This window comes from Zeugodacus cucurbitae, chromosome 6 (genome assembly GCF_028554725.1).
Source record: "Zeugodacus cucurbitae isolate PBARC_wt_2022May chromosome 6, idZeuCucr1.2, whole genome shotgun sequence".
Lineage (NCBI taxonomy): Eukaryota > Metazoa > Arthropoda > Insecta > Diptera > Tephritidae > Zeugodacus > Zeugodacus cucurbitae.
The window spans coordinates 40,412,393-40,429,874 of record NC_071671.1 but is presented as its reverse complement, the minus strand read 5'-3'; the positions used below and the strand labels follow the sequence as shown (position 1 = coordinate 40,429,874).

The window sequence follows — 17,482 nt, the reverse complement described above, 5'->3', positions numbered from 1 at the left end:
AATGCATTGCAACTTATTTCTCTGTTTTTCATTTGCCAGACTGGGTTGTTGATTACATGTGGCGCCAATTTTTCTCATGCAACTAAAACTTTTCCATTGATGCCACACTTATACGCCATGTGCTCCTTGTATGCTCTTCTATACAAGTATGTTGTCCGTGTATTTGTGTTGTGCGTTTGTGGCATTCGTTTCATTTCATTGCATTGCGATTTCTGACGAATTTCGCGCATATTATTTCTTTATTCGCTTTGAAATGAGTTTGTGTTCGTGTGTGTTGTTGCCGACCGTTGGCCGCCGGCACAAGTGCTTCAAATTGGCTTGTAATGCCTTTTTTAGTTGTGTTGTTGCAATTTTTGATTTCACGTTGTAGTTGTACGAATTGGAGCTGTGCCACACAATATACAGTTATATTTATACACATATGCGCATATAAGAGATATGTACTTCAAAAATATCTCAATATGCTCGCTCTCAATAGGTGTTTGTGCTGCGTTTTGCCGCCAACGATTCTCGTTATTATTTCAGCTAGCATTTCCTACCATTGTTGAGGCACTACCAGCATACCACTACAAATGTTGTTGTTGCAAATGCTTTTGTGCCTTATTTATATACATACATACTTGTGCGCTCCTGTCGCTTTTGTTGTAGTTGATTAAAATACTATTTTCAATTCAGCGTTGCCACAATGTGACAACTGATATGTGTAGACGCACCAACACATATGCAAATTCACTTTTGCACACAGCGACGAAAGTACTTACAATAACAAAAATCTTCATAACGATAAATAATAGCAAATGGCGCAACAACAACAACAACCCACATATTGGTTTCTACAACAGCTGCAACTCTTCCTATGCACTTAATTGTCAAACAGCGGTGACAGTGAGCTGTTTGTATGTGGGAGTGTGTGTGTAGTTGCGCAGCTGCATCAGCCACCGGTGGGGTGTCAGGCAGTAGCAACAGTAGGCTTTAGTGAATAATATTTAAATTCCGCCGTTGGCGTATTTTAGCAATTACATACGCCTTACTGTATGCTATAATAAAATGAGCAGTTTTCCAGTGGCGTAATTACCCAATGCACTAACGTTAGCGGACTAATACACACGCAAAGTCTCAGACTACTTGCTCCCGAAACTGGGTGTCGCTAATGATTCGGCATTATACAATATTGGTTTCATATTTACCGAAATTCTTGATTTTTTACGAGCTCTGCAGTTTCAGAAATATCTATTTCCAACCTGTCGTCATAAAATTGTTTCTCAAACCAATTTCACATTTATTCTCACGATGTCACGTTATTATCAGGGAAAGTTGCCCACGTTATTTCACTAACACAGTTTACAGATTGACCAATATTTTTGAAATATGGTTTTTCATGCACACTGAAATCATCAAAATATGTCTCTGGGGCAGTATCTTGATTCTATTTTCATAGGGTTTTTATTTTTTATTTGTGCATAAGATCGGAATAGATCGGAATTCGTGAGCTGCTTGAGTCATATTAAAAGAATCGTTCCTGGTCCCTCCCAAGTGAATGGAAGTCAAATGATTTCGCCTTGACCCATTCACCAAAAGCTCCGGTGCTGAAGTTTCCGAGGGAAATGATTTGCGGAAGATATATGGTCCTTTGCAGATTGGCAACGGCGAATACCTCATACGATGGAATGGTATGAGCTATATGGAGACATTGACATAGCCCAGCGAATTGAAAGGCAGCGGCTGCGCTAGCTAAGTCATGTTGGTCGAATGGGCGAAAGCATTTCAGCTTGGAAAGTGTTCGATGCAGTACCCGCTTATGGAAATCAAAGAAGTGTGAAGACCTCCACTCCGTTGGAAAGACCTGGTGGAGAAGGACCTGACTGCACCAATTGGTGCCAAACGGCGAGAAGGAAGAACGAATGGCGCGCTATTGTTAACTCGGCTATAACCGCGTAAGAGTGTCGTGTCTACGCCAGTAAAATAGAAGGTTCAGTACCTTGAAAGCTTTATCTGTGCATTATTTGTTCCGATATATTAATTATAAATATATTTATTGTAAAGTAAAATAATAGGTTGGATTTGAACGATTACAATTATCATCATTTTAAAACTGTAACATCAGAATATCAAGGTAATGCTACGTACTTAATTTGATTTAAAACAGTCGAGTAATGAGATATGAAATTTGACCCAAAGGTGTGTGATGCCACGCCCATTGTTTAAAAAAATATCCCAGTTTTTAAACCTTTCAAACCAAACCTTGTTTGGTTCACTCGAATTTAACCCTCCCTTACATGATCTTTCTAATGGTTTTTAAGAGAACATTTTAATGATGCTACACAATGATGATAGCTACATAAGCAGTGAGATTCTTATCAAATTGACATTCCCTATAATAATTGTCTCCACATTAACTAGTTTTGGGCAAATAATGAACATTTTCAGTCAGCATTATAAAATGATCGATGCAAAATTACCATTTCTTTCTTCATTACCACTATATACTGAGCTATCAGAGATCATTTCAAACAAGCCGGTTTTGAAAATTCGAATATTCGAGTGGATGCACCAGCCATAACGCGCTTTTAATTTCACATATGTGTTTCTGTGAAACAATTAATGTCACCGCTTAAATGTGTCAAGCTTAACTTTAACTTATTACAAACACATCCGTACTGATATACACACACACACTCATTCACATGCAAACACATCGATATGGAAAGTATTTTCAATGAGAACTCACGCCTGTGTGTGTGAGTGTGCTTGTGCGCATGCAATTTTACTTATAAAATGAGCTCTGAGATGGTTTTAAATGCGAATGAAATTATAACCGTCGGCATTAATTTCTCCACACAGACGCCGTCGCTGTCGCCATCAATAACAACAATAAACGCCACGTATATCAATGCTTTGCGCGCCATCCCTCCCGTGTCTCAACGCGCTGTTGCATACACAGTCTAAGTTTTCTGTGTATATGCGTCTGTACTCATTTCGCCCTTGGGCTTTGCTCTGCTTCCTTTTCCATTGCTTCGCTGCCGCCGCTCACCGGATTCCTTGCGAGTTTTGTAAGCTCGCCGCCTTAGCATATCCTCGGGCTTCGATGTCGTGTGTCTGCATGCATTCCTTCAGTCGCCCGGCGTCAAGATTGCTGCCACCAAACTGCTGCGAGAGTGGCAAATTTGCATGTAGCAGGCTCGTATCTCTTGCGGGCTTAATGGCGACGACGTCAGCAAATGGCAACTCTCTACAGTCGCGCTATAGCATCGATGCTCTCGTTTACCTCAAAGCGGTACTGCTATCTCAATGAAAGCCCGCTTCTTCCGCTGCCCTCACACTCTCACACCGTGCCACATACGCACCCTGCACGCGACGCCTTGCCGAGACCCGCCCATTCCGGCGCCAGCCCTACAGCCGATTGAGACGCTACACTAATTACAGCTGATTTGCCGCAAGCATATTTGTTTCGAAATATGGCTCGCGGTTAATTTATCACAAGTTTTTCTTTGAATCGCCGGCGGCTGAAAAATGTTGCCAATGCCTTTGTTATAGCTATTGCTTTTGCTGCCTGCCAAAGCTGTGTGTTTCAGCTTCTATTTGTGTTGTTGCTATTTTGTCATTGCGCTGGTTATTTCTATCAATGCCGTTGCAACGCTCTTGTTGTTATTATACATAGCTTGCGGTGTTGTCGTTTTGTACAGCTGTGAAATTGTGATCATCCCTGACGCGCGTTATCGTTGCCCGTTGCCGCCGTTACCTGGCCGCCCTGTCCGCTTATCGCTCAGCGCCCGCTTGTCTAAGTACACGTTCATATTAAAATTTGTTAGCCGCTGGGCTTTAATTCTATTCTTTTTCGTCATCAACTGCACCCGGCACCAACGTCATTATCATACCGATTGTATTGCTGTATGAAAGAAGTAACGCAAACAAACACAAGCATTATTATCCAGACAAACGTCATCAACCAAGCAATTATTTTCAAATCGTACCCAACAAAGTGGCCTGCAGTTAGCAGTCGGCTCAAAAGCCAATGGGATATTCATTATGATCGTATATACATATGTACATCACCTCTATACGCTCTCGCCTCATTGATGTTTGTTATGTTGTGTATATTACTCTTACACCTTGCATAGATCCGCTGCTCAGCGAATTGAATCCCGTTCATCTGATTGACGAAATCGGACCACAACTACGCCTATCCTTTAATATAAATCTCCTAATATTAATGCAATTCACATATATGTATTAGTCTAACTAAGCATACATGTATACGACCTTAGGATCGCGCCAAATATACCAAAAATACACTTTACAGTCAACTGAAATAAAAATCAATTCAATTAGTATATTCCGGCCAAGAATAAGCCGATTACTTTATGTATTGTTTCTTAATCACATTAAATTAAAAAAATGAAATAAATCCAAACATTACTGAATGATTCCTATTTCATTATCATATCTCCTATATTAACCGATATAGTCAACAAGTATAACGAAAATCCATCGCGATTCGGCCCGGGAAAGGCCCATAGGAAGGTTGCTTTTGAAGATGGGCAATATCGGACCACTGCCACGCCCACAAAATTGCGAAAACCGAAAACACATAAAGTGTCTTAACTAAGCCATAAATAAAGTTATGGAAATAAAATTTGGTACAAAGGATCGCACTATGAAGGGATATATTTGGATGTAATTTTTTTGGAGAACCAAACTTTCTAGAGTCGTTTCGTTTAGGTATTACCGTATACAGTAAAAAAAAATGGAGGAAATGGGATTATAACCACGCCTTGTTCCCATACAAAGGTTATGTTGAAAACTACTAAAAATGCTTTAATTCGGTAAGAAAAACACCAAAAACATTAAATTTAATTAAAAAGAAGGTCCAGAAGGGCTCCACCCAAATTGGTATACAAAATTTTAAGTGCCTGTGGCTTCGCCCACTTATGGGTCAAAAACCATATCTCCTAAACTACTCGACCAATATCAATGCAATTTAGTTTGTAATATTTTCTTTGCATCTCAATGATATGTTGTGAAAATACGCCAAATCGGTTCACAACCACGCCTGCTTCCTACTATATACCAGAACTTTGAAGTCGATCTGCTTAGTTTACTTTACAATATATAAAGTAAGCCCTAGTGAAGATATCGGAATAGAACTTTGCATAAATACAGCATTTATAGTGTGGCAGCCCCTTTCTAATAATCGCCGAAATCGGACCATAGGTTTTCAAGGCGTATATATCGTACATGAGGACTTTGGTGCTTCTAACATAATATTAGATTTCCAACTCTCAATGGACTTTATACCATACTAGCAGACCCGGCCACACGTTTTTATGGCTAAGGTTTACATTTAATTAAGTTGGTCCAACTTGGCTTCGGCGACGATATTGATTACTTGAGTGTGATAACTCACACTACTTTTAATTGCAAAGTGAGTGGTGATAGTACAGGCAATTTTAAATAGTTTGGGATAATTGACTACGTAATCCTGGTTTGTAGCTGTGTCAACTCTCTTGGACCAAAATTCTAAATTGTCGCATTAAGATCATCGATATCTTTTTTTTACCACCAATATTGGTCATTCAATCAGTCATTTATGGTTATCATATTGAGGTTTCATGGCAGGAAAACTTCTCTTTCGAGTCAATGAAGTGAAACAAATCTGTTGGAAATGCTATTAATCCATCGAGGTGTCAACTGCCAACTATTTCTACAATCGCAATTTGGTATTGTTGCAAAAACACTCATATGTTAGTTGTTAATTGGCGATTCTTTATGTATCGCCACAAATTAAATGATTTTAGGCATGCGATTAGCCCGTCAGTAACACTTGATCCAGGAATAATTGGAAGAGTCTGGCGTAAATCACCTGCTAACAGAATCCTGGCTCCAACAAAAACGTTAATCGGCAATCAAGATCTTTTAAAGTCCAGTACCTTTTAATGTGCAGTACCTCCAGCGACTGCTTGAATATTTGGAAAATCTTCGTTATAGCGCTATTGTTGGCGATTTTGCCGACTGGTGTTTCATTCATTTGCAATTTAGGAGTAATTTCAAGGGCGAATCTTGGTGGTGAAAATGAGTGAAATTGGTTCTGGAATTACATCAGCCCTCATATAATATATATGATGATTTTCTATTGGACTTTATGCCGAATATATAGGCCAAATTGTGTGTTATCTTAATAAAATTACATCAATAAATTGCGAGAGTATAAAATGTTCGGTTGGACCCGAACTTAGCCTTTCCTTATTTGTTACAAATTGTTTTGGGCTATCGACACAACCTTATACAATTGAACAATAACAAAAATATTTTAACAAAGCAACAATGATAACCTTCAAAATATTATTTTTTTGTTTTCTCTTTTTAAATTTTACTTGTCAACTAAAAATAAAATAATAAAATTTTCTTATTATTATCTTCCTCGCAATTTTTTCATATTTACTCACTTTCTAATCTTTTTCTGGCCTTCCACGAATATTTCAAGACTAAATTTAGCCAAATCGGTTTGGCCGTTCTCGTTTTTTTGCGGGACAAATGAACAGCAATTCATTTTTATATTACACTAGCGACCCGCCCTAGTTTCGCACGGATGCAATGCTGATACTAAATTAAATACACAACAGAAAAACTATGAACGTTGTATATGAAAACATAGCGGCCCGCTCCGACTTTGCACGGGCATAAAATATATATGCCTATGTTACTCAATGAAAACATGATTAAAATCGATCTAGTATTTTTGATTCATTCATTAATGCCTGCACGCATTAAATTTGGAGTAAAACAATTCCTCTTTCCCTTACTTACATATTGATCGACCAAGTATTGGTTTGTTAACATTCCATATCTAAGTAAAGTGTTGAAATTGTTACGTCTTGTCATTATACGGTAGCAATAGTAGTTCATACATGACACTGTTTTACGCAGAGGTGTACCACCGATTGGATCAACTTGAGAAATATTAATGGCATAACCATTTTCTCCACGACATAGCATCAAAGGATATTGTAAGCTGTCATAAGATCTGTGTATCTCTGAAATTTTTTGCAAATTATCATCACGATTATGCAATACAATATCTCTTTTGTCAAATTGCTGTCCAGCTATCACCACTGCTACCTCACTCGTAGAAGGCGCGTTATATCGTCCTCTGTGTTCTCCAACAGGAACTTTATTTGCATGGATTACGACATTGAAGTCAGGAGTATCTGCTGGAATACTCTCAATCGCAGTTTTGAAAGACTGTATATAGTAATTATGAGAATGTATCATATCTTGCAGAGATCTAATTAAATCTCTATCAATTGGTTGTGCAACACTTGAACACCGCGTAGATGCTTGTGTGTCTGGATCTGCAATAAAATATATTTGCAGAAATTTGTGATCATCGGGTCGATTCTTCATCTCTTTGTTAACGTACTCTTTTTGCATTCACTGAACGACCAATGTTCAAACGACGACGTCTTGCAGACATGACTTTATAATTTCTGAACAAAGTTGACTCAGTTCTAGACTTATGTATGATTATCTGCCTATGAACAAATTGCCATATTATTGGTACCTATGTGCCGCAGTGAAAAACATCTAAATACTTACCATTTAGACACAAATTATTTGACACACATCGATTTGTAGTAAGCCCAAATAATAGTATTTGTTTCATTGACATTCGATATTTCAAAAACACGTATTTTCTCCACAAAACACAGAAGTCGTTAAATTATTAAATTATATCTCCGAATCGTGTAACAAACCAAAGCGGTACATTACCTTGAAAAAATAAATTCTGACAAATTTCTTATTTTTCTTTATTTTTATTTATTTTTGATAAGTCATTTGTCTATTTTCAGCTGTGAAATACCATAAAAAAAAAAAATGCTGATATTGTTGCCAGCAAAATACTACATTGCTCACATATACTACGTTTATGCTTTATGTCTACACGGTTATATTCTACATGGGTAAAGTCTATAAGCATAAACGGAAAATACTCTACTCGAGGTAAATTCTGAATTGAATTAAATTGAGGGCTGCCACGTTTTATAAATATGTCCGTATTTTCCATATATACGGGGTGTGCGGCATAAATCTGTTGAGAAGTGTTCGGGCAGAAATGCACGAGCAAAACCGAAAACTGACCGACCCCAAAAAACCGGGTTTTCTACGAAAACCGACTACCCACTCGTCGAAGTTTTTGCAAATAACCGGTTTTCGCTACACCATCCGACTACCCACAGTGCCACAGGTGTGCCACAAAAAAACCGGTGCCAAAAAGTAACCAATTACCGGTTACTGTAGTACTACACAGTACCAGGCGTTTGCCGCAAAAATGGGGTAGTAAGTGGGGTAGGGGTTTTTAGCGAAAAATTGGCAATACGTCAAAACCATATACACCGGCGCAATAATCAACTGATTTGACCTTCAACTTAACTCTAAATCCGTTTATGCATCCGAGGTAACTCGTCTACATACGTAAAGAAAATGTGTATATTCTATCCGCGTAGGTCATTTAACTCATAGTGAAAAAGTGTTTATGCATGTGGGTTGAACTTACCCGTGTATAATATAACCGAGTAGAAAAGAAGCATAAACGTAGTAATAGTAAAGTGCTGGTATTTGGTGACACACATCTTGTATTCGTACGAACAATAGTATTGTTACTACATGTGTGTCTCGGGTATAAGTAAGCCATTTTTTCACGTAAAAAGTAAACAATAACAAGTAAGAAAGGGCTAAGGTATAACCGAACATTTTATACTCTCGCAATTTATTTATTTAACTTAATTAATATTATGTAATACACAATTTGCCCCACATATTCGTCATATATATTATATGAAGTCCATTGAAAGTTGGAAACTCTAATATTAGATTAGAAGCACCGAGGTCCTCATGTTCGATATATGGTGCCTTGGAAACATATGGTCCGATTTTGCGATTTTTAGAATGGGGCTACCACTCTATAAACGTAGTATTTGTGCAAAGTTCTGCATCGATATCTTCACTAGTGCTTACTTTATATATTGTAAAGTAAACGATTCAGATCGTCTTCAAAGTTCTGGTATATAGGAAGTAGGCGTGGTTGTGAAGCGATTTGGCCTATTTTCACAACATATCTTTGGGATGGAAGGAAACTATTATAAACCAAGTTTCCTTGAAATCGGTCGAGTAGTTCCTGAGATATGGTTTTTCACCCATAAGTGGGCGACGCCACGCCCATTTTCCATTTTGTAAAAAAATCTGAGTGCAGCTTTCATCTGCCATTTCTTATGTGAAATTTTGTGTTTCTGACGTTTTTCTCTAGTGAGTTAACCCACTTTTAGTAATTTTCAACTTAACTTTTGTATGGGAGGTGGGCGTGGTTATAATCCGATTTCATTCAATTTTGTACTGTATTAGGAAGTAGCTAAAAAAACGACTGCAGAAAGTTGGGTTATATAGCTCTATTGGTTTGCGAGATATGTACAAAAAACTTAGTAGGGGGCGGGGCTACTCCCACTTCCCCAAAAAAATTACAAAGCCCCCCCCCCCCCCAAAAAAAAAATTTATGCCCCTTCATAATGCGATCCTTCATACCACATTTTACTTCCATAGCTTTATTTATGGCTTAGTTATGGCACTTTATGTGTTTTCGGTTTTCGCCATTTTGTGGGCGTGGCAGTGGTCCGATTTTGCTCGTTTTCGTAAACAACCTTCCTATGGTGCCATCACTTTGGTATATATAACCCTATATCTAACTCGTTTAGTTTTGGATGTTACAAACAACCGTTATGTGAACAAAACTATAATACTCTCTTTAGCAACATTTGTTGCGAGAGTATAAAAATGGTTAATGTGGGTTATCCCTAAAAGATAAACATATATCATCACGGACTTTTTTGTAGACCTTTTTATGGTATACAATACTGTAGTACATTATTAATTTGATCTAACTCGTAGGGTTTAGGCAGCGTTTTTCTAAATTGCTAAATAAGCACAAAAAAATACGTTAATTTACGACATCATGTTAGAAACCTCTAAAATTAGCAATGTTGCCTTAGTATATGAAGCATGTATTATACATATAAACCTTCCTCTTGAATCACTCTATCTATTGGAAAAAACCGCATCAAATAGGGACAGAAAATGCGACTTTATTTTATACTATGTAGTGATATATTATTATCAAGCGACAATTTTTAATAATTCCGCACACGACCATTCAGTAGGGAGCCGACCGCGCGAGTGATCTTAACCCCCCTCCCGTACCCCCGAGGCCGAGTGACGCCTATAACTCTACAACACATAGTTAGCCGCCGAGCGGCTTTTCAAAATTTTTAACTCGCTATATCTTTTGAATGGAATGTCAGATTCTAATAATTCAAAAAGTTATATAAAGGTTTTGAAGCGATCTTAAATAATAAATCATTAAGGTACAAATAAAGAGGCTTTTCAAGTAGTGGTATTTTAATTAATTTTTTGATATAAAATCGCTTATTGTGACAAAACTATAATAGTTAGAGATATCATAATGATAAGTTCTACAAAATTGTAGTACATCACTTTGTTATATCTTCAATCGTTTTCGCAGCATTCGCGATTAAAGAAAGTTTTTTTTGTATTTTTTTACATTATCGGAGTTTTGGTAAGGAACCCTATTTTTTAACTAAATATAGCCTATGTCACTCAGGGATAGTATAGCTTTCCAACGGTGGAAGAATTTTTCAAACCTTTCAGTAGTTTCGGAGCCTATTCGAGTCAAACAAACAAAAGACAAACCTTTCCTCTTTATAATATTAGTATAGAAGTATAGATATATGACGAATATATGGGTTAAATAAACAAATTGCGAGAGTATAAAATGTTCGGTCACAACCGAACTTAGCCCTTCCTTACTTGTTTTAAAATAAATTTATATCACATATGCTCCTCCTTACTGTGATCCTGTGTGTCAAGTTTAAGTTAACTTATTTTATACCACAGTTTTACCCCTTCATAATTTTTCGATTAACGGTAATTTGTGGGCGCGGTGTGGTGTGTCGTTTTGCTAGTAAATAAGTGCAAGATAAGACACCGGTTTGTTACAAATATGATTGGCTGTAATTATGAAGCACTTTCCGTAATCGCATTTTAATTGAAAGTCTCTTCATAACCCAAACGATTAAGTCATTAAATCATATTCAATTTGTTTTTTGCTACACACCCCCAATATTAGAAAGCTTCCGGAATACTTAAACGCGCCTATAAAATGCCTCAATTCTGTTCAATTAAGTGCAGTTACTGAAAGAGACACCAGGACTTATTAGACACTCAAGAATGGCTATCGATACTATGGTGAATTTTCGCACTATAGTTCGCATACTCACACTTTCGGGTTTGTGGCGAGGCATGAAAGGTTCACGGTTTGAGCGATATTCTCGATATTATCAACTGTTCATGCATTTTATAGTTACTTTCGGTTTTATATTGCTCTTGAGCTTAGAGATCATCTACAGTGACGGTTTGGATCACGCCATCGATGTGCTAAAATACTTGCTCGTTGTAATGGCGCTTGGCATCAAAGTGCTCAATGCCTGGTACTACACACGACAAATAACGGAAGTGATGTATGAATGGGAGAACAGTGAATTATTTGTATTACGTAACGACGACGAAAAGCAGATGTGGGCAAAAACACAAAAAACTTTCCGCAAATTGGGAATGACCTCTTTCGGTTTAGGATTCAATTCCGCAATGTGTGCTTTGCTTGGGGTTCTATTAATGGGGGCCACTGAACAGCCATATGCACTATGGATGCCCACAAATTGGCGTGATAAATATTATTGGCAAATGTACATCTATCAGTGTCTCTCGATGCCATTCATTTGTTTCAGCAACGTTACGAATGACGTGTTCCAAGCTTATTTACTACTGCATTTAACACTTTGTTTCCGGGTAATCAGCATGCGCTTGGAGCGCTTGGCGAACGCCGGAGCGGATGGCGCTATAACCGCAGAACTCATGAACGACATTAAAATGCATCAGCGTGTGAAAGAGTAAGTCAACGAATACTTGTCACTTACTCAAAATCATATTCATGATTTTCGAAAATTTTATTTCAGAATGGCTATAAGCTGTGAGCACATCATATCGCTGAGTATGTTAACACAGATAACGCTCACTTTTCTGATCATTTGTTTCATCATCTATAATCTGGCAAATGTAAACACTTAAATAGCATTATACAACAGAATTCATTACTTGAGATACTAATTTGTTATTCTCAGGCCAACTTCAGGGAGGATCCGGTTCATTGCTTAGCCATGCTCCAATATGCACTGATTGTATCCTTGCAAATGTTTCTACCATGTTACTATGGTAATGAACTAACTTTGGAATCCGAGAAATTGAGTATTAATCTCTACAGCTCTGATTGGACTGGTATGTCTGCGTACAATCGACGTTTTATTTTCCACTATATGGAGTCTTTGAAGAAACCGTTGGTGTTACATGCTGGGAGCTTTTTCGAAATAGGCATACCAATCTTTGCAAAGGCAAATTTTTCATTATTTTAAAAATTGTGTGATAATTTAATTTAAAATCTGAATCTTTTCAGGCCATGAATAACGCCTACAGTTTATTGGCCCTTTTGCTAAATGTCAACGATGATGAACAGTGAATTAAACATTATGTGTACTATTAAGTACCATATATGTATGTATGGTACAAAACATAGTGCTTAGAAGAAGTGCTGGGGTGAAAAGTCTAGTTTATCGCATTATGTCTCAAAGCACATTTTTTAAATCGCACGATATTCAATTTATTTTTAGAACTTAGAAACTATTTGTTAAAAGTAATTTTCATTTATAAAATAGCTGAATTAACACTGTATTTTGATAAAATATGGTTTACATTGAAAATTTTGGCCCTCAAGTTGAAGCTTATAAAATATTCCTTCAAACATATTTGAATTTCGGATTTCCTTCCCTTTGTATTGTTTAAAATATTTATTAGATATTCAACATCAACAACACCAACAATGTCAGCTTTGAAATCCAACCCGGGATCACTCTTGCCATCAGGTGTTACTTTAGACTGAATAGGCAATTGAAAAGTAAAGTCCTCTCTCGACGAACCAAAATCAAACTCTGCTGATGGAAGAAGAGGAAGACCTCCACTCCATTGGAAAGACCAGGTGGAAAGCGACCTGATTTCACTTGGTATTTCCCATTGGCGCCAAATAGCAAGAAGGAGGAATGAGTTTCGTTAAAGGTTAGAAGATGGATATAGTCATTATTTCTCGAGAAGTACTAGATGAAATTTTAGACAGGTCTTTGAGATTCAATTTACAAAGGCTTGAATGAAGGTTTTTTTGCTTCAGCTGTACTCAGGGATATTGAGAGTGAGTTACAAATGTTGTTGGTTTTTATTAGTAACTATTTGGCATCTGAGTAACACAGATTGGTGACACTTTGCTGGCTGACACCCACAACCGAATCGTAGCTGATCATATATATTCTGTACGAGTATAACTATGCATCTATGTATATATGTTGAACATGTTTAGTAGGTTTAGTATTGATTTTTAATTTTAATTGGTTTCTGAGAAAAAAGTTAAAATGTTCTCGTGTAGTCAAATGCCTCCTTTTTACATATAACCTTATACATATACATATATATCTTAAAACATACATATAGACCATTGAAAATATACTATAAAAATATTTCAAAATCCATCACATATTTTTCCAATCAAACCAAATTCATAAATTCCAATAGTGATATTTGTAAGAGGCTAAAAATACAGTTTTCAAATTCATACAGTTTGTCTTCTCACATGGCACCAACTCACACATATGCATATCCTCACGTGTATAAATTTATCCATCTGCAAATATTATTTTTTATTTATAGTTGGACATGTCGCAGCTCCAAATGTCAAAGTATCGTATGTTTTTCTTTTCGATTATAAATTCACAAAGTTTATTAAGAATAATTTGGGGAGAAATCACATTTGTTACAGATAAAATCACAAAAATCGGCATAGTAACTGCAAACGGTCCTTTATCTATTATTTTTATAGTGGGAGCAAATGTTCCTAAAATAATTTAGAAGAATGCTGCGAGTAGACAATCATGTGTATGGAAAAAATTCGGTTTCGTTCAGAACTCTCGTGGAAGAATAAAAAAACCATCGGTCTTTGAAGTCGGTTCAAAATTAGCCTCCATACATATGTAATGAGTGCGAAAGGGGCCATACATATAGTTAAACGATATCATATACGATATAACGTCTAGGTTTTTCAAACCTTTTTCTTCACAGGTCACAGGTGGATCAAGAATTTATTTTAGCTTCATTTATTGAGTGGGGTAATGAGTGGACACATGATATGTAATTTGTCATGCCAACTCAGCCACTATTGTTCTGTGCATATGTAGTATGTATGGAAGTAATGGCGTGATGATGCGTTCTTAATTATTGTGGTTGTTTCAGCATTATCAGCCACATTTCAACGCTCGAATCAACTTTCCTGCCATTTAAATTGGACTTACCCACATATGTGCACTGACAGATAGCTTTAGCTTCAATATATTCGTAGATATATGTATACATATGTACGTGTGTTTATATGCAAATGAGCACAAATGCTTATATTTTGTCATTGTTACTTCTGACTGTTGCTATTGTTCTTGTTATTGTATTATTATAGCTGTTGGTGCTATCGCCGTTGATGCGTCAGCCTCGCGGCTAGGATATTTTAATTGCGCACAAACCAACAACTACACATAATGCATATAATACGCTATATACATATACATATAGATATGAGTAGAGTACATTTAACGCCTGCAGTGTCGATTCTGCCAACTCACTAATACATTTGCACGCCCTCTTTTACACGCGACTACACAACTAAAAGTATTCACGTGCAGCATGCATACATGGGTGTGTGTGGACTTACTAATATACATATATAACTTCGCAATTGTTATTACGCTCTGACATTGCTCGCAAATTTTGACATTTTGATTTTACGAATTACAGGCTTTTTGGTCGACTTTTCACCCGCGGCGCCAAACCGTTCGACTGCGCCGTCCCAGCACCGTTCGAGGCCCGGCATGCAGTGGGTCAGTCAGCTTGTGCACACACATAATCATATGCACTTTGGCATGCAATTCGCCTTTGGTCCTTACAATATTGACATGATGACGTTGCCATAAATATACACAAACACACACATGCCGTATATACCATATGTATGCATGTACAAACTGTCGCCTGCATGCGCATATGCGGAAAACGAAACTTGCTAAACATTATTATTGGAATTTTTTAGGCGCTCGTTCGGCTGTAGGGCCTTTTTGATGTAATCAGAATTAAAAATATTCTTTTTTTAATTGCAGCACAAAAGTAATAGCGAAAGCCACCGACCGTCCGTCGGGCATATTTTAAAATTTTTGCTGTTGACGTTGGCTCAATAAGTTTTAGAGAAGCATTCTCCCAGAACGAGAAATTTATGTTTTCATGAAATTATGAAAATGGTATAAAAACTGGCTGGTGAAGTATTTTCAGAGCACATATCTCTATGTAAATATATATAATAAAGTGGAAATAAATTTAATATTTCTCCTACTCTTAATTGTTTTAAAATTGTAAATTGTATTACTATTAAAAATTATATTACTTACTAATTTACTGACACTACTAGACTTCTCTAAAATGATTCTGCGATGCTCTTTCTTTAATTGATTATATTTCTCGTTCTCTCTGAGCGCGCTGTTTAACAGCCTTTATAACACAGTTTCCAACTAAATTTAGTCCTTTTTGAATATTAACCTAAGTTATAAAAGTAAAATTTGGAATAAAGCTATATAAACCAAACTTTCTGCAGTCGGTTCTCTTACTTGCGATAATATCCACGCCCACTAAAAGTGGGTTAACTCACTAACGAAAAACGTCAGAAACACTAAATTTTACAGAAGAGATGGCAGAAGAATTTTTACATGGGCGTGGCATCGCCTACTCATGGGTCAAAAACCATATCTCAGGAACTACTCGACCGATTCGAAATGAAATTTGGTAAATTGTCTAAAACGGACTATAACTTTTCAAAGCACCAGATATCGAACATGTTGAACTCAGCGTCTAAGGGTAAATTTTTACCGAAAATATGGATAAATCTCTTAGATAATTTAATGTTATTCAGAGGAAATGGTTTACTTCTAATAGTGTTCTGTTCCAAAAATTAACATCTCCTAGCTCCCAAATACCTAATTATAGGTTTTTCAAAAATTACGGGCTTTATTCCGCATATATGTATTGGTTAATATGTGAGATATCTTAGCAAAATTAAGTGAGTATATAGTCTTCTATATAGTGTAGCTTGGTGGGGAAAATTAGTGAAATCGATTTAGGAATTACAACAGCCCTCATATACTATATATGACGATTTTCGATATTCTATTAAACTTATTTCATATTTCATATTTCATTTCAGGAATTCAGCGTATCAAAGACAAATGTTTAAACAGTATTTTGCTAAATTTTTATTTAAAAAACCCTAAAACTCTGCCGTTGACACCACATCTCCCATGACGTGTCCAAAAAGGGCTAAGTTCGGGTGTCATCGAACATTTTATATTCTCGCAATTTATTTATTTAAATTTATTAATATAACAAACAATTTGACTCACATATTCGGCATATTCTTCTTGGCTGGCGTAGACACCGATTATGCGGTTATATAGTAGTTGGAGTCCAAAACAGCGCGCCACGCTTCTCTCCTTCTAGCAGTTTGGCGCAAATTGGTTATACCAAGCGCAGCCAGGTCCCCCCTTGAATCTGCGCAAAACCTTTCTCTCGAAAACTCCTAGTGCCGTCTCATCGGATGTTGACATCGTCCACGCTTCTCCACCGTAAAGTAGGACGGGAATGACGAGGGACTTGTAGTTTTTAGTTTTTGTACTCTACTTTTCAATTGCCTACTCAGTCCATAGTAGCACCTGTTGGCAAGAGTGATTCTGCGTTGGATTTCCAGGCTGACATTGTTATTGCTGTTAATGCTAGTTCCCAGATAGACGAAATTATCTACAACTTTAAAGTTATGACTGTCAACAGTGACGTGGGAGCCAAGACGCGAGTGCGATGACTGTGTGTTTGATGACAGGAGATATTTCGTCTTGTCCTCATTCACCACCAGACCCATACGCTTCGCTTCTTTATCTAGTCTGGAAAAAGCAGAACAAACGGCACGGTTGTTGCTTATCTATTACATCGTCATCGATAGGGGAATCGGGTTCGCCATCTGCTGGTGTTGTACTTTCACTGCCATTCAGCAGGTCGGAGAAGTGTTCCCTCCATAATCCCAGTATGCTTTGGACATCCGTTATCAGATTACCTCCTCGGTCCCTACATGATAATGCTCCGGTCTTGAAACCTTCTGTAAATCGCCTGATCTTTTCATAAAATTTTCGAGAATTACCCATGTCGGCCAGCTTTTCAAGCTTTTCATACTCACGCATTTCGG

General features: G+C 37.1%; 2 protein-coding genes across 6 annotated transcripts in view; one reads left to right on the top strand and one right to left on the bottom strand.

Moving 5' to 3' along the window:
- The window catches only part of LOC105218033 (BTB/POZ domain-containing protein Tiwaz), a 75,130-nt gene that overhangs the window by 45,865 nt on the left and 11,783 nt on the right, over positions 1–17,482 (bottom strand). For 3 of the 5 annotated variants that reach the window (XM_054233744.1, XM_054233742.1, XM_054233741.1), the window contains exons 1-3: positions 7,594–7,843; positions 7,418–7,529; positions 6,805–7,349 (exon numbers count right to left, since the gene is read on the bottom strand). The exons of 1 other annotated variant lie outside the window; for it this stretch is intronic. The gene's annotated coding sequence lies outside the window, so the exon portion shown is untranslated. Of the gene's footprint in view, positions 1–6,804; positions 7,350–7,417; positions 7,530–7,593; positions 7,844–17,482 lie in introns of those variants that run through there. One more of the 5 variants, XM_054233743.1, reaches the window with a different exon arrangement.
- LOC105218035 (odorant receptor 94a-like) lies at positions 11,095–12,987 on the top strand. The gene is made up of 4 exons (XM_029043912.2): positions 11,095–12,011; positions 12,078–12,177; positions 12,243–12,509; positions 12,572–12,987. Exons 1-4 carry the CDS (start codon positions 11,293–11,295, stop codon positions 12,632–12,634), a joined length of 1,149 nt encoding a protein of 382 aa, XP_028899745.1. The 5' UTR covers positions 11,095–11,292; the 3' UTR covers positions 12,635–12,987.